The sequence below is a fragment of the Sturnira hondurensis genome, unplaced genomic scaffold, assembly GCF_014824575.4.
Source record: "Sturnira hondurensis isolate 20B ecotype Veracruz unplaced genomic scaffold, ASM1482457v3 Scaffold0003874, whole genome shotgun sequence".
NCBI lineage: Eukaryota > Metazoa > Chordata > Mammalia > Chiroptera > Phyllostomidae > Sturnira > Sturnira hondurensis.
In genome coordinates, this window is record NW_028076505.1 from 3599564 (window position 1) to 3617537 (window position 17974).

General features: G+C 47.3%; 1 protein-coding gene across 2 annotated transcripts in view; it reads left to right on the top strand.

The window, feature by feature from the left end:
* The window catches only part of RRP1B (ribosomal RNA processing 1B), a 30313-nt gene that overhangs the window by 231 nt on the left and 12108 nt on the right, over nucleotides 1–17974 (top strand). For both annotated transcript variants that reach the window (XM_037043063.1, XM_037043064.1), the window contains exons 2-9: nucleotides 8080–8162; nucleotides 9716–9773; nucleotides 11277–11362; nucleotides 11722–11783; nucleotides 12135–12264; nucleotides 12887–12951; nucleotides 13444–13625; nucleotides 16393–16487. In XM_037043063.1, the coding sequence (XP_036898958.1) occupies nucleotides 8080–8162; nucleotides 9716–9773; nucleotides 11277–11362; nucleotides 11722–11783; nucleotides 12135–12264; nucleotides 12887–12951; nucleotides 13444–13625; nucleotides 16393–16487 (761 nt within the window). The remainder of the gene's footprint in view (nucleotides 1–8079; nucleotides 8163–9715; nucleotides 9774–11276; nucleotides 11363–11721; nucleotides 11784–12134; nucleotides 12265–12886; nucleotides 12952–13443; nucleotides 13626–16392; nucleotides 16488–17974) is intronic.

The window sequence follows — 17974 nt, forward strand, 5'->3', positions numbered from 1 at the left end:
GGGCGCCCGGTGGCCAGCCGCGCCACATGGCGGCGGGACCGGCGCCGAGCCGCCGGCGGAGCTCCGGCTCGCGCTCCTGCCGCCTGCTTCTGTGTGTTCGCACCGTGGGAACCGCTTCCTGCTGGGTCTAGTCTGGTTTTATGTTTGAGGGGCAGGCCGACAGGGGTTAGGTAGTCTGCTGGAGGTCATAGTGAGTGAGGAAGCTGAGGTTTGACCCGATCTGCCCAATTCCCCGCCTGTACTTTAAATACTAGGCTCAGCCTGATCCATTCTGCTGTGGTCATCGATTCACGGCATCATCAGACCAACACCTTTATGAGTTGGGATTATGGGAGAGAAGACCACCCCCACTCTAGGGGGACTGGTGCTCGCAAAGCTGGAAAGGGAGATCGCTATAGCGGAGCTTGTGTAGTGTTATAACGGAAATGGAAGTCAGGGAAGGAGGGAGCTTGTCCACATAGGCTGGACCAGGAAGGCCACCCTGGGGCAATGTTCAGCATATCTAAACAGAGGCGGGAGGGAGAGGGAGGCAAGCTTGAGGAATGGCTAGAAGAGACCTGTAAGTCAGGGTGGGGTGAGGCAGGGTCATGTGAAGGGTTGTAGTTGGATTTTAACTGCAGTGGGTGCCATTGAAGGATTTTGTTCACCTGATGCAAAATGTCCTATAGATCTGTATGCGCCCCCCCCCGACCCCCGGGGTGTGCGCTACAATATCAGATGGAGGTTTTTCTATTGCACTAAGATAAATTTTGGTTTATTTACTAATATATTCAGGGTCTACTTGAAAGAATAGATGTTATCTCCCCTGTACTGGCATTGTACAAGCCTAGAAGAGAAATCACAAGGGCCCACCCAGGGAAAAAAAACACAAAACAATTTCATGGAAAGTCTGCTAGCAAGAGGAATGGAGACCAAAATTCCTGACTTAATTTTGTGAGGATCTCTCTGGCAGACTGAATTTACTGTCATGGTTTCAGGTATCCCAGATACATTGAAGGCTCTTAAACCTAAATTTTTAGCCCAGGCCTTTGCTACTTCAGCTCATGCCCCACTGACCTGGTGTCTCCACCTGGTGTCCCACAGGCGTCTCAGACTCAGAATGCCTTAAGTGACTCATTTTCTTCTCCCTGAAACCTGTTCTCTTCTGCTGCCCATCTGCCATCTGTGCTCTCTGATTTTGTTCCCACCATCCACTCAAACTGTCTGGGTGCATGGTATTGTTCTGGATTCCTCTCTGCTTCCCCCACCACGCATCCAATGTCCCTTGGTCTTACCTGTTTCATCTCCTGAATTACTCTTTTCTGGTGGTCGTCTTTACCCCATCTAGCCTTGAGCCCATCCTCCACAAACCAGCTCAGAATCATCTTCCTAAAACAGACCACCACCTTCCTGGAAATCCAGGTCTGCAGGTGGTCTCTCCTCCCCTCTCCCACCCCCTCCCCAGTGTGACTGCTTCATGCTCCATCAGCAGCAGACCATTCCTGGGTCCTGGTGGCCAACACCCCACCTCTCACCTCTCTGCCTTTGCTTCTCTAGCACACAGCCAAAAAATTCCCGCCCTCTATCCACTCCCAGTATTGTGTATCACTTTCCTCACCTCACCCTGACTCCTCTAGGGTTCTGTAATACCCAGTTTATCTCTGTTGTAACGCTTAGCCACATTGCTTCTTGATTATCTGTTCATGTGTCTGTCACTCTTCCCCCAAAACATGGTAAGCTTCGTCTGTTTTCTTAGCTGCAAGTGGGGGCACAGCCAGGCACACAAGGGCCTGGCCGTACAAGAACAGAAGAGAGGCCAGATGCAGTGCATGTGGGGCTGAGAAAGAACCCGATGCTCACACCCCTTTGGTGAGCAGGTCCAGGACCTGAGGCGCTGAGGCAGGAGCGTAAGGCTGTGGGTTGGCATCGGTGCCCCAGGGTTTTGTCTGGTTCTTTGTCTGTCTGTCCATCGCACCCAGAGCCACTTGTCCGCTGCCTCTTACTCAATGCTGCATCCATGTCTCACAGAGTGTAGTGGGCCTTCGAGAAACTAACTGCAAAGTGAAGTTTGTAGACAGTGATGATGGGGCAAAGTAAAGATGGTCTTTGCCACAACTGTGCTCCATCGAAGTAGAAAGACAAGTTTGGAAATAATCACCTAACATTTGAATCTTATCGACAGGTTCAATTTTTTTTTTTTGCATCCTGCCTTGGCATAGTAAAGAGAATCTGAGACTTTACTCTTACAGATACATAAACTCTCCACCAGCGGCATAGCTTTGTGATTTCAAAAACAGATCAGAAGTCTCCGTACTGCTTAAGGCAACTAAAGGTTGCCCTAGTGCTTCACCCGGCCGCGCTGTGTATTCCCAGCCACAGAGCGTTCGCCGTCTGTGGTCTTGCTCTGGAGGGCTCATCCGTCCTCACTTACTCTTTCTTGTATGTGGCTAATATGAAGGGAGTGCTGACTGTGTGCTTTTATTACTGTGTACGCTATTCTTGGCACTGGTAATGCAGCCGTGAACAAAACAGACCAAACCCCCAGCCTGTTTTATCAGTTCTGCCACTCCGATTTGCATTCTTGCTTTCCCTTGGTGGCACACTCAGTAGCAGTGCATCTTACAGTTGCTGGGTGTCAGATGTGTGGCGGAAATGGGAGAGGTGAGTATTTCCCATACTGATAGTTTCAGGGGGTCTCTCGCCCCAGTGGTGGTAATGACTAGGAGTTACACCTGTTCTGAACAGGTGTGGGTTCCAACATATCACTTCACCCCCCACCTGAGACGGCTCCTGTGCTCATTTGTGGTGAGGCAGGCTGTTGGATTTTCTCCTTTTCAAAGCTTGGTATTTCCTATATCCAAGCTCACTTTCATTTCATCTCAGTTGTTTGAAACTAACTAAACCTATATTGTCGTCAGAAACTTAGTTGTATTAAGAGTCTCAACAGGCTGAGAAGCAATTGTGGAACAAAACTGCTTTGGATCGTTACTGGGTTGGACAAAAAGTTCATTTGGTTTTTTTTCCATAAGGTGGACCTAGTAGTGCTTAGTTGTCTTTAACCTCATTCGAAATAATTTTGTTAGATTGGATTGTGACAGCTGTCATATCAGTGTGCATTTAAAACAAAAACTTATCAAAATTGGTGAGTTTTTGTATAGCCATTTTAATATTAAAGATGGAAGAAAATATGCAGCTTTTTGGCATATTATGCTTATTATTTCAAGAAAGGTAAAAAGGCAACTGAAACACAAAAAAAGATTTGTGCAGTGTATGGAGAAGGTCCTGTGACCGATCAAACATGTCAAAGGGGTTATCGAGGTTTCGTGCTAGAGATTTCTCATAGGACGATGCTTCATGGTCAGGTAGACTATTTTAGTAGATAGCGATCAAATTGAGAACAGTCAGTGTTATACCACATGGGAGATAGCCGACATCTTCAAAATATCCACAATAAAGTTATTGGTGAAAATGAAAAATGTGTCTTTTATTTTACGGAAAAACCATATGGACTTTTTGGCCAACCCAATACTTCACCTTCAGAGTTTTGAAAGAAATTAAATAATGAACATTTCTCTGTTTTGCTTTAAATGCTCCAAAAATTGGTACCTTGTTTTTACCAGCTAATTTCCTGGGTGAAACAAATGGTTTTATACTTATGTTGAAAATAGATATTTTAAAGGAAAGGAGAGCTCCAACAGCCTGTGGTTAGCAAACGTGAAACCATCCTAATATCTGCAAATGGAACAGTGCTTTGCTTTTACAAAATGCTTCTCATGCTTGCTCTTAATTTTGTCCTGAATCATAGGCATTATATACAGGGCCCAGCACAAATAATGTTCCTTTTTTATTACAAAATCATAAGCATGTAATTCTTTAATGTAACAATATCACACCCAGGCACAGCCTGTGACATTTTAGGTGAAATGATCAAATTAAAACTATAAGTTATTACATGCATGTGGTTACCCTACCAACCACACTTAAGCAGGGGTTACTTCTGCCGGACCCTGTATGTCACGGCAGGAAACAGGACTGCTGACAGGGCCAGCCAGGGCAGCTCAGTCACCCCGCTGCAGTGCAACTGTAACACTGCGCAGCTAGTGAGTAGCAAGCTGAGGCCTGACCGAGGTTTGTTTCCGTTGTACTACTTTGTTGCCTCTCATAGGAGGAAACACTTAAAACGCGCTTGCTTGCTCTCTAGCTCCATTTCCTGCCCACTGTCTAGGGTCTGTTCATCAAGGTTACTTTGTTGAAATCTGTTTTCAGTTAAAGAAACGTGCTGTACATCATCTTGTACCTTCACCCATTGAAGGTATGGGTTGTTCAGAGAGACAGATTATCACTTAGAGTTTGTTTGAGATTCTGGTGCACTTGGAAGAGCCATCTGGAGATAAACTGTGTTATTTTTAAGTGAACAGGGCCAGAGCACAGAATATGTAGAACATGTGATGTTATTTAGGTCTCTCACATGTGCACAAGTGTACTTTTGTATCACATGTCAGTAAATGCATAGGGAAGATCTGGAAAGATACACATCAGTAGATAACAGTGGTCCCTCTGGAGAAAACTGAGGTTTGGAGAAGACTGAGGTTTGGGAGGCAGTGAACAGCATCTATGATTATATATTTTTTAATATTTTATTTATTTATCTTTAGAGGGGAAGGGAAGGAGAGAGGAAGAGAAACATCAATGTATGGTTGCTTCTCGTGCATCCCCTGCTGGGAACTGGCCCCTGCTGGGAACTGGCCTGTAACCCAGGCATGTACCCTGACTGGGGATCGAACTGCGATCGTCTGGTCCACAGGCCCGCGCTCAATCCACTGAGCTACACCAGCCAGGGCTCTTATGATTGTATAATTTGTAGTACATGAATTTTTGCAATGAAAATGTTTTCGTTGTTTAGGGCTCTGGCAATTGTAACTTGACAAAACATCCAAGCCACCCTAGGTTTAAGGGGAGAAAACTGAAACAGCTTCATGCAAAGCTCAACTAAAGACACAGACCCAGTTTTTCTCTACAGCAAACTCTGCTGCCCCGAGATTGGTTTCATTCTCGGGCTCCCTGTCATATGGCAAGATGACTGAGCGCAGGTCCAAACTGTGTCTTCTTAGATCTACTAGGAAAGAACTGGAGATTTTCCCAAAGCCTGAGCACAGGGATCTTTATCAGTGGGGAGTCCATTCTTGAACCAGCCCTGTGGCCAAAGGAATTCGTGCTGTTTTGGCATAAGCTCAGTGCACTTTGCCTCTCTGTAGATGAGTCCAGCCCAGACTACTGCCTCCTTCCACAGGCCCTGCCTTAATAGTGGGCAGCCCTGGAGGGGGGAAAAGGTGTAGCTGCCCAGTACCAAACCTGATGCAGAAACCCATGTCATGTAAATTCAGCCATCCGTGTTCGTGCTTTTCTAATTTCATTATAAGGAGTTTTCCAAACAAGAAAGACAAGAGTCCACAACAATACTTTGGTAATATCATACAGGGGTTTTTTTGGGGGGGGTCTTTTTATTAAGGAGTATTACTCATTAGTCAGCTTCAGCATTTATCGGTACCTGGCCAGTTTGTCTGATCTGCCTGCTTCCTCCTTCCCACAAAATCCTTAAGCAAATCTCAGACACCTCATTTCATTTCCAGGTACTCAGAATGTATCTCTAGAAGAGAAGGACTCTTTTTTAACATAACCACAGTACCATCATCACACCCTTTAAAAATTCTTAATATGAAATATTCAAGCTGTTGAATTTCTCCCACCATTTTATAATTTTTAAATGACAAATCAGAATTCAAACAAGACTTACTACATTTGGTTGATATGTTCATTGGGACTTAAATTCTAAAAGTTTTTTATCCATCTTTTTCTTTTCCATGCCATTTAGTTGTTGGAGAAACTGGGTCATTTGTCCTGCGAAGCTTCCCACATTTAGGGTTTTGCTGTCTGCATCTCAGGTCTCGTTTGACAGGTTCCTCTGTCGCCCGCCTTTCCTGCAAACCAGTGTTAGTATTTAGATCTGATGAGGTGCAGGGTAGTGTGGGGGCGAGGAGAAACTTTCCTCTACCCCTCAGTGTTTGGCTGGTCTAACAAGTGAATCAAAGCAGGGCACATTAATGAGAAAGTGACCAAAATTTCTGACACATGTACACGTGGGAACCCCATATACATGAGAGTCAGAGACTCCCACGTACGGGAGAGGTTTAGAGACAGAATGAAGCACAGGGGCGTGTGGCACCCTGAGCTGGGGAGGAGGCCAGGTACCTGGGGCTTCGGAGTGGAGGAGGGCCATTGCAGGACAATAAGAAAGCAGATGTCCGTAATTAGTCATTTGTCCTGCCTTGTGGATGGGTCAGAAAAGTGATTTCTGGTGACATTCAATGAGCAAGGGCCCTGACACAGCTTCTTGAAGGGGGAAGAACTCCTCTGGAGGCCGCAGGGTCCCGGTTGCCTGCAGCTCACAGCAGTCACTTGGCCCAGAGACACGTCTTGGGCGGCTCGCTCTGAACCCCCTCAGCAGCATCTTCGTCTTAGTATCTGTGGGGTGACCTAGCAGGCAGTGCTGTGTTTCCCCTATTGCATTGCATCTGGCATTGAGTGAGCAGTCGCTGATCTTTGTGAACTGAGATAGACCAGTGGGTTTGTGTGTTGTTGGTCTAATTTGTCCATTTTAAAGTTCTCAGTAATTTTTAGTCTAATGTTTTAGCAGCTATCGGTGGTCCTTGCCCAGGTCCACTGATTCCTTAGTCTTAACGTATGTGAATGTAAGCACAGGTTTCTTACCGTGCTGGCCACACTTTCTGTGGTCGGGACCACAGCAGGCTCAGTTCTGGTGGAACCTATCCCTCGCACTGTACGTGGCCATGTTGTATCGTCAATAGGCAGAGCCCTGGTTGTGGCTTGTTTGTAAGAAGAGGAGAGAAAAGTCAGTTGGCACATCACTTGTCCGACCTCTAAAGGAAATGCACTTTAATAAACTAATTTTACTATGGTTTCTGGTATATTGGTCTTAAGCAAGAATATCAGAAAGAAAATGCACCATCACAAAATTGTTGTTGTAAGAAAACTTTAGTAACTTGGAAATCAATACCCATACAGGTAAAATTTCCCTCAGAATGCACTAATTAAACTTCAGTCCATCAAAAGGATATTTGTCACTTTTTTGGTCACTTCTTAATTATCTTCTGGAGTAAATCACGTTGGTTCCAAATACATCCTTGTTACGTTTGCCAGTCAATCACAGTTTGCTGCCCCTAAAGACCTTTCTCAGTACCTGCTAATGCTGTGTTAATAAAGACCATTTGTAAGATATGTTAAGACTCGGGGGTTTGGTTAATTCTCTGCAGGCTTGGGAACTCCAGAAGTTTCCATTTTCCTGATTTTGTGATTGCTTGTGTCACTCAGCAGTCACTCCATGACACCTGGGGTTGACCCGGCAGGTAGAAGACTGTGCACGGCTTGTGGCCTGGTCACAGGTGGTACAGAGACAGAGGTGGGGGGCTCACATAATGAGAGCAAGGCCAACCACGGTGGCGCCAGTTAAAACAAGACGGAAATTGCCCCATGAGTGAAAACCATAAACAGGAGCGGGGGAGATCAGGCTAGAGCCAAGTGTGACCTCATAGCCAGATCCTTAAAAGGGTCATCTTAGTAAAAACGTCCCAAAGCTTTGCCGCTTCCTCCAGGGCCAGTTGTGTGAGACTCGAGCAAATCCTGCCCCTTTTGTAGGTTTAACATTTTTACTTTGCATGACCTGCGAGAGTGTCGCTGTGCAGGGTGAAATGCCAGTTTAAGCAGAAGGGCACCTTGGGAACTCGTTGTATGAATGAACACTCCATTAATTAACTTTTTTGTTGTGATGACATTTGCTTCCTTACATTACTCGAGTAATGAGGACTTGTCATCACTACCACTCTGCCTCCATAGCTGATAAAACTGCATAATTAGTACATATTTGTTTGGTAACAATGGGCAAATGTGTGCTTCAAACAAAAAAGACCCATGCAGATGAAAATGTATGTGGTGCTATTCTCACCGCTCATGCGGCAGTTCCGTACTTTAAGAAGGAAATGTGAGGACTCTGAACTAATATTTTTGTGTTGTTTTGCCCTCTAGGAGGTTTCAGTCAAGAAGAGCTTCTAAAAATATGGAAAGGACTCTTCTATTGCATGTGGGTGCAGGACGAGCCCCCTCTGCAGGTAACGCGTACTTCCTTCTGCCCTGTTACTAGGTCTTTGGCACACAGTTGAGAGAGACTTGCTGTACCAGTCCCCTAATGTGCCACACTGAGAAGCATTGCTTCAAGGATTCCCTGTCACCTATTGTCGCATAGAAGGGGATGCATTGTCTAAGCATTGAGGTTAATTATCTTTTCAAATAACAAAAAATATACATGCATTAAAGATTTATTATTTCTCTGCCATAGTTTCATAGTTCTATAGTAGGTTTTACATTACTTAGAGTTTTTGTTGGTTTTCTGTTGTTCATGGTCAAAAATGTCATTGTTGTAGCACTAGTCTTAGAACCTCCGAGCGGCCCAGACTCCGGGCCAACCACTGCTGCAGATTAAGGGGGTGCCCAGAACTGGACAGCCACCTCCCTGGGGTCAGGGTCTTCACAGAGCCATTAGCAGCTTCCCATGGGATGCCCCCACCATTGAAGGAGTGGGGACCCGGCACAGGTGTGCATGTCATTTGGACCACCTGCCAAGTGCACTGGGCGCCCCTGGCCACAACTACTTAGAAAAATGACTTTCACCGAGGAGCTTCGTTACAATGTGCAAGAGCAGAGTGGAGGGACAAGCCTCGCAATGCCCTTTGAAGCCCCCTGGTGGGTGAACCATGAGGGAAGCGTGTACCTGCCCAGGTTTTAAGGCACAGTGTTGCCACTTTGCCTCCCTGAACACGTTTTAAGCAGGACAGCATGGCAGAGTATTAAGTCACATTCAGAAGTAACAGCTAGCATCTCTCGTGGAGGAGGAAAATGTGACATTGGTAACAGAACGTCACTTTCAAGTCTGGGCATTCATTGGAAATGGCTAAGGGAGACCTGCGGCTGGTGGGGAGCACGTGATATTCACGAGGCTCTGCCTTTTCTTGTGTAACTCAGCGAGAGCTCCTTTGGTGACACTCCCCACGGTAGGTGTCCTCATGGACCCAGATGACCATATGCTCCCCACAAACAGGCTTGCTGAACACCAGTGACACTTTGCCCAGGACAGAGCCTAGGAGGGCACTGTCCCTGGTGCTCCCGCCACCCCACCGCTGCCACCTGTCCCTGCGCCAGCCAAGGAGAAGGCTGCTGGTTCCACTGAGCTTCCTGCAGTGGCAGTCGGAGGTCTCACTGTGGCAGTGCCTACTTCTGGGGCATCTGCGCTTCTGTTACTGGGCGGATTAGGATAAGCATCTCTATTTAAGCTTTAATACAGTTTCAAAGCCAGGAATTGACAGCTAATTTGATTCTTCTGTAGATGATTTGAACAGATAGCTAGAGGTACTCTTTCAAACATGCAGCTTAAATCTCAGAGTTGTAGGACATTGGCACAGCAGTCCTGTGAAATTGGGGGTGTCACATTTATATGAATTTCGATAAAATCCACCTGCACACTCTGTAGTGAGAGTGATGTTGAAAACAGTGGTACAGGCTCCCACCCACCCAGCAGGAGCGGGAGCGGGTGCAGGTGCTGGCCATGTGCCGTAACCTCAGTGTGGCCCTGTGATAACCCTGGTGTCTTCTGCACCCCACCTTTTAGGAGGAGCTAGCCAACACGATCTCCCAGCTCATCCATGCTGTTAACAACCCAGAGGCCCGTAAGTCCTGATGTTTTTGTGACTTTCAAAACTTCCTCGTTTTTCAGATTTGGGAACTTATCTAGGATATCTAGTCCATATTTCTTCATGTTTTTTCCAAGTTTCCACCTCCAAGTGGTCGAATTGAACGTGAACCCGGGGTTGCCAGCATGTGGGTGTCAGGTGACACGTTTCCCCAGGGGCAGGAACTGTGCTAAACTTGGGTATTGACTCTGACGGGCGGCGGGGGGAAGGATGGGTTTCTTGCGGACTGCCATACTGGCCATCTCAAAGAGACCCAAAAATGTTTTAAATAATAATCCTCCAGAATCTCCAAGTTCTGAGTCACTTTAACACTCCCGGAGGCTGTCTCCGCGTTGCCGGTGTGTGCGGTAACCTCCAGGTGCCAGGTTTATCCTCAAACGAGGGCCATTTGAGTTGTCAGTGGTAATCAACTGTAAAGTAACCCCCCTTTATCAAAAAGAATAAACAAAAGGAGACATTATCTCTGGGACATTCAGGCTTTGATCACTTGCAGAGGACGAAAGAGACAGCAGAACGGGTTCATTCTGCTCACCACCCCAGGGGACAGAACATCCCAATGGCCTCATAACCCTCCGTGGTTCTCTGAACTTTAGCCGAGTCTCAGCTGATGTGTTATGAACAAAATTCTACACATGGAATGTAGTGTAGTATTTTGTAGTATTTTCACCTATCAAGAAAGCTTTGTGCAAAAAGAAGTGAAGCAAGAAAAATCAAAATTTTTTCTGGACAAAAAAGTGCTAATTTCATGGCTCAGAAGAGAAAAATAGAATGTTTTATTATATAGCTCACCCAGTCGACACTGAACATGAAACAAAACGCTGAGTTTCCATATGGGTCGCCCAGGTGTCCATCAAAATGACCGGCTTTGGATTGTTAGCTGCAGGCAGATGGAAAAGACCGATAGACATGACTCCAAAGATCTTTTGGTTTGGAAGCACGGCTTTCCGTGGATTAAGAAAAATGTTCCAGAGAGCATTCTAGTTGGGCATTAAGATATTACCAGTCTTGTCCTGGCCAGTGTAGGTAGTTTGGTTGGGGCATCTTTCCATAAACCAAAGGGTTGCGGGTTCGATCCCTGGTCAGGGTACATCCGTAGGTTGCGGGTTTAGTCCCCAGTCCAGGTGTGTGCAAGAGGCAACCGATTGATGTTTCTCTCACATGATGTTCCTCTCCCTCTCTCCTCCTCCCTTCCCCTCCCTTCCCCTATCTCTGAAATCAGTAAACATGTCCTTGGGTGAGGATTAAAAAAATTATTTTTCAAAAGACATTACCTGCTTTCCTGTTCTATAATGTGCTTTTACATAAGTGTAAATAAGATTATTGAGGGTGTTTAATGATTGACCAAATTGTCTGGCAATCCAAGAATTCTCGAGACAGTAAAGCCTGAGTAGTCCTGGTTTGTTTCGCATCGTTGCTTTGTGCTCCGTGGTCCCGTGTTGGCCCGAAAGCTGAGCATTCGGAGCCTTTTGTTCACCGCAGAGCGCCTGTTCATTCAGACCTTCTGGCAGACCGTGAACCGAGAGTGGACGGGGATCGACAGGCTGCGCCTGGACAAGTTCCACATGGTGAGATCGGCGGGCCCTCATCCCAGTTACTGCGAAGGCTCGTGTGAGGGAGAGAGAACGCTCAGCAACTTAAGAACAGTGGGAAGGTTTGTTTGTGAAGCAGAGTAAGTTCTAGGCTGCCGAGATGACAGGACCATGTGAACGTTAAACGGCTTTGAACCTGTGTGCAGGGCCCTCTGTCTTGTCCCTTTTAGCTGCTGGGAGTGAGTCTGAGGCTCTTTAGTTAATCTCTTACGTTCCAGAAGTTAAGCATGATTACTGTGGCTGTTTCTTCATTTGGGGATCCAGGCTCCGCCCGAGTCGTTGGCCTCGTTCCGCTGAGCTGATCAATCATTCTCACACAAGTTGTCTGTCTTTAGCTGATCCGTCTGGTCCTGAGAGAGTCCTTTGAAGTTCTGAAGCAGACCGGCTGGGAAGAAAGGTCAGTGCGCTGTTTGGGCCACCATGCGGTGGCTGAAAACTTTTAAAGGAGTAGTGTGTTTTCAAGCCTCTCAGTTAACCAATGACCATGAACTGCCGGTCTGGGTCTTCCACTCTGCTGAGTGCCGAGAAAGGCAGAATCCCCTTTGCGTTAAGGACCTTTTGCATAAAAGGGTTGAGTGCACAGGCCAGTCCGAGTTTTGTACTGACTTCAGTTGCTGCGTTTTCCCTTTCTCTCAGCCTCACGTGGCTGGCGCTGAGGTGCAGCGTGAGACTGAAGGCTGCGTCTTCTCTGGGGTCTGGGGGAGGGGGAGGAGGGTGCCACACTAACAGTCCCATGTGTTTTCTTTAGCCGGGTCCAGCTTCTTCTCGATGTCTTGATGAAGGAAGTCTTGCACCCTGAGAGTCAGTCTCCCGATGCAGTAAAATTCCACTTCATTGACATTTATCTGGATGAACTGTCCAAAGTAGGAGGGAAAGAGGTAAGAAGCAGCCCGACACCTGCCAGCGGAGCCCGCAGCTGACCCGACTGGGGCTCTGGTCGTCCTTCCGGTGCTCATGGGAGCTGGGGTGGCAGGGACCAAGGGCTGGAGAGGAAACACTCTTCAGCATGCAAATGGTTATCTGGATTTGGGATTATGAGCAATTTTTACTTTTTTCTTTTTCACAAGCATTCTGCAGTGAACAGGGATTTTTTTTTATTAAAGAAAGTATATATCTTTTATTTAAAAAATAATCCCCCACCGCAGTCTCTGATGGTATTTACACAGAGCTGCACTGTGGAGGAGGCAGCATGGAGCAGCGCTGACTGCACTGGGCAGCGCTCTGCAGTCACTGTGCCGAGGTGCCCAGGCAGCTGGAGCAGGGCCGAGGCCTCTAGCGCCTGGCTCCAGCGCCTGGCTCCAGCGCCTGGCTCCAGCGCCTGGCTCCAGCGCCTGGGCAGCACACGCACTGTGCATTTGGACATCGTCAGTGTCACTCAGTCCAGTTCAGCCTGTGAGAAAAAACAGGTGGTTCCTTTTCCAAAGACACATCGGAAAGGAGAAAAGGTTCTCATTTCCTTTATTTTTATTTCTTTTTGCCTATTTTATTTCTAAATTACAGCTTTTGGCTGATCAGAATCTCAAGTTTATTGATCCATTCTGCAGAATTGCTGCCAAGACTAAGGAGTAAGTGATTCACGGGTGTTTTATTCCTGCAGTTGGTGCTGAATTGGGGGCCGGGGGCAGGGGGTGGTTTTGTGTCGTGCAGCACGATGCAGGGAAGCCGGGATGGTTGTCCGGAGCTAAGAACCGCTGAATGCGTAATTCTCAATGAAAAGACGTTTGAAGCTTTGAGTCATAATCCGGCTCTTCTAGCTTTGCTGTTTGACCCAGTCATCCCAAGAGTCACACCTTCCCCGACCCGAGTTCAGTCTGCTGTCTGTCCATCCCACTGCTTCCAGCACAGAGCCCCTGGCTGGCTCCTTGCAGCCACAGTTGGTTAGCACAGAGTGTATGTAAAATGGCAGGTGCTCGCTGAGCAGCCAACCGGTCATACCGGGTCCTGGGTAGGCTGAAACTGGAGGTGCAGCGGCCCTCCTCATCACTCTGTCCTCCTTCAGAAGTGAGGTCCAGACCACTGGTTTTAATCACATCCTCTTTGCTGTGCTTCCCCCTCAGCCATGCACTGGTGCAGACTATAGCTAGGGGTGTTTTTGAAGTCATTGTAGATCAGTCTCCTTTTGTACCCGAAGTCGCAGTGGAGGAACTGCAAACTAAAGTGGGTGACAGCCACCTCTCTGAAGAAGAGAGAGCCAGAAACGAGGTGACATGGAGAGAAACATTCAGTAAAAAGAAGACAGGTGAGAGAATTTCTGTGAGTAGTCCTTCTCTCTTTTAGGGAAAGTCCTCATCAAACAACCCTTTTTGATACATCCGTTGGAGTCTCACTGCCTACATCCCAGAGTTCATCAGGTGCCTTGGACACCACCCAAGACAGGAAGCACGTGCACGTCTTAAACCCCTGTACCCACTCTGGGGAAGACTCTGTGCCTCGAGCGCGATTCTGTTACATCCCAGGACGGAGGGCCGTTCTCTGAGGGTTTTCCCATTGTTGCTATTGCTCTGGGTGTTGTTTGTTTTTGTTGTTTTGGTGATTTGGTTGTATTTAAACTCCCTGATGTGGACTGGGATCTGTAGAGGGTCCTGGATGAGAGACCCAGCGTGCGGTTCTGTCGTGCGCGTCCCCTGGTCTCTGTGGCCTTGCTGACGTCCGCATTCCCTTAGCTTCTTTGTCTTGAGGCATCGTAATGCCAGCTAGGAGCTCTCGCCGTTCTCAGCACTGCTGTGGCCCCGTGGTGCACGTTGAAGTCGTGGCCCATCAGAGTTCTGATGGCGTTCACAGCATCTCTGTGCAGCTGCAAANTGCTTCCAGCACAGAGCCCCTGGCTGGCTCCTTGCAGCCACAGTTGGTTAGCACAGAGTGTATGTAAAATGGCAGGTGCTCGCTGAGCAGCCAACCGGTCATACCGGGTCCTGGGTAGGCTGAAACTGGAGGTGCAGCGGCCCTCCTCATCACTCTGTCCTCCTTCAGAAGTGAGGTCCAGACCACTGGTTTTAATCACATCCTCTTTGCTGTGCTTCCCCCTCAGCCATGCACTGGTGCAGACTATAGCTAGGGGTGTTTTTGAAGTCATTGTAGATCAGTCTCCTTTTGTACCCGAAGTCGCAGTGGAGGAACTGCAAACTAAAGTGGGTGACAGCCACCTCTCTGAAGAAGAGAGAGCCAGAAACGAGGTGACATGGAGAGAAACATTCAGTAAAAAGAAGACAGGTGAGAGAATTTCTGTGAGTAGTCCTTCTCTCTTTTAGGGAAAGTCCTCATCAAACAACCCTTTTTGATACATCGGTTGGAGTCTCTCTGCCTACATCCCAGAGTTCGTCAGGTGCCTTGGACACCACCCAAGACAGGAAGCACGTGCACGTCTTAAACCCCTGTACCCACTCTGGGGAAGACCCTGTGCCTCGAGCGCGATTCTGTTACATCCCAGGACGGAGGGCCGTTCTCCGAGGGTTTTCCCATTGTTGCTATTGCTCTGGGTGTTGTTTGTTTTTGTTGTCTTGGTGATTTGGTTGTATTTAAACTCCCTGATGTGGACTGGGATCTGTAGAGGGTCCCGGATGAGAGACCCAGCGTGCGGTTCTGTTGTGCGCGTCCCCTGGTCTCTGTGGCCTTGCTGACGTCCGCATTCCCTCAGCTTCTTTGTCTTGAGGCATCGTAATGCCAGCTAGGAGCTCTCGCCGTTCTCAGCACTGCTGTGTCCCTGTGGTGCACGTTGAAGTCGTGGCCCATCAGAGTTTGATGGCGTTCACAGCATCTCTGTGCAGCTGCAAAAAATGGCCGGGCATACATGCACTTCGAAATGTTACAAAGCCATTGAAAAGCAGAGTTTTCAAAAACCAACAACCACAGGAAATTTAGTGTCTTTGCAATCAGGACACAAAACTCAGTGTGAAAGAGCCTGATTTATTTTAATCCTTACCCAAGGATATGTTCTTACTAATTTCAGAGAGGGGGGGGGGGGGACACTGATCAGTTGTCTCCTCTACGCACCCCAACTGGGGATCGAACCCGCAACCTAGGTGTGTGCCCTGACCGGGAGTCAAACCTGCAACCTTTTGGTGCAGAGGACAATGCTCCAACTAAGTGAGCCACCCATCCAGGGCTGATGTAACATTTACGTGTGCCTTAAATGATCTTGGAGGATATAATAGCCTTACATGACCGAGTTGTGAGTAGTTTCTGTTTGTTTTGTACTTTTGTCCGTTTTCCTAAATTTTCTACATTGATTATACATTATTTTTTTAATCAAGAAAGAAACAAAAAGGGAAAGAAGAAACATTTTAATTTTAAGTTCCCCACAGGTGACAGGTTAACTAAAACCCCGAGCACACTCTGTGGTCATGGCAGTTGTCTCCGAGTCCCCCTGCCCCCCACGTTATTGCCTAAACCGGAGGTGGCCCCCTTTTCAGGAGCACCTGCAATGTGCGCCCTGTCCCGTCCTCTCTCTGCCCTGAGCCCACACCACTAACGCGGCCCTAGGAATCGAAAACAGTGCAAGTTTGAAAAGTTGAGTTGTCAATAATTCTTTGAATTACTCATTTAATGTTACATTTTGCTTGGATACCTTGTGTTTCCTGAGGCAGCCCCATGACTTTAGTGTGCCACGATACAGATTTGTCTACTGCCCAGACCTGCCTGAAGCTGGGCGTGGACCCGTGAGTCCCCTCCCCCGCTCACAGACCGGAGCCCGCTGTGCCTGAGCCAGGGGCCGCCGCCCACCGCTGTCTGCGGGGGAGGCTGTGCGTGCTGCAGCATGGAGGGCCACGGCTTGTCTGGAAGGGACTGAAAAGACAGAATTTGTGATTGCTCCCAGAAGTGTGTCCATGTCCATGTCCAGGGGCCGAAAAACCAAAACATCTTTGGGAAATTATAAATGTATTTGCAGGGTTTTTCTCTTCAAAGAAATTGTCGTTTTGACTTGTAGATGCCTAATTAGATAGTGGTTCCTTCAGAAGTAATCGCTGCTGAGTAATTAAAGAATTTTGTCTGTGGCTCTGTTTTGATAGCACTGGGCAAATACCACTCCAGGAAGGAAGGAGTCAGCGATGAAGGGGAGGGAGCCGGTGGTGGCAGCGTGGAGGACACTGGGCTGCTTCTCCAGGTTGGTGGCGGTTGTTGCTTTTCATAGAAGATAGAGTTTCTGGGGAGGAGCCTGACTAATTGGGAATTAGGGTCAGAGCTCATTGAACTCTAAGGCCTGATGTGTAAAGTCCTTTTCATCCCTTCATTCACTGATGTCACCTTCTTCATAATGAGCTTATTGGAAACAAATTTAAATACAGTGGGTTTTGAAAGATGTCAGTCTTCATTTTGGCTTGAATGACTAAGATCTGTTCTGTTCCATTCAGCAAAGTCAGCTCAGTAGTGCTTTCCAAATAAAGTTTACTGTGTTACCGAGTGCATGTTAGAAGAGAAAGAAGAATTACAGCTAGCTTCTTCCTGCCGCGGTCCGGCAGCAGCAGGGTCCAGGGGTCCCTTGAGGTGAGGATAGGCGTCGGCACTGGGTAACAGGCAACTACACAGCTCAAAGGCAGGTGAAGCACTGTTCCGTTTATTGCAAGTACAAGCAGGTTTTTATATTTTCATTTTTGGTGGTGATTAACGTTTACAGGTGCATAGCATAATCAGTTAAGCCGAAAAAATCAATACAAAGGTAACCAGGAAAAGTACAAAAGTTCCCATAGTTTCAATTATGTTAAACAAAAATTATTTTAACCAGGAGAACTATTAATCAGACAGTTTGAAATAGCTCTATGTACAGAGTTTGAATGTCTTATTATTTATTAAAGTTCTCAGAGTTAGTCATGGGGCAAAATGATACGCTAGACTGAGCAGAGGTTAGGAAACTCATTATAAGCCTTTGTGATGTTTAATTTAGCTATCTTTCTGTCTAAAATATTTCTCTGTGTACTATAAACTCTATTTTCCTAGTAACTGTTTTCTATATGCTTAACAGCTAACTAGCTTCTCCTATTTCCTTGCCTGTCTAATTCTAATAGATACATATCCCTATTCAAGGTAAAGGAGGGGCTGTTATTCTAACAACTTTAGACATTCGGGGGCTATTTCATTAGAGGGGATTTGCCTCGGGACTTAAGGGGGCTGCCTTGGGTATTCCAGGCCCCCTACTAGCTGATATCATCTAATCCTGCAGTTGCTTAATCAGGTCAGGGAAGGAGGTGTTATTTTTGGGGGAAAGGCCAAGGTGATATTGTTCTCAGCCTGACCTAGTTGCTGTTCAGCTCTGAGAATGGTCAGCATTTCTAGGAGATTCCAAATTATCAGAAAGGTAAAGGTTAGAACACCAAGAGACAGCAAGATTAAGATCAACACCACATACCCATTCATGTCACGTCTGCCAGGCCGGAACATGCTTCTTTGAAGTCGTCCTCCCCATGCTCGGACTTTGTCAGACAGCATGGTTGGCAGAGCTGGACGTGGCATCTTCCGAGAAGAGATAGAAGAAGTTTTTCGAAGGTTTTCCTTAAGCATTTGGTCGCCAGGTCTGAGTGCGTGCCTGTCCAGGCAGTCCTCCATGGGAGCTTCCAGAGCCCGGCGGCGCACGTGTCCTGTCACTAGTGGGCGTGC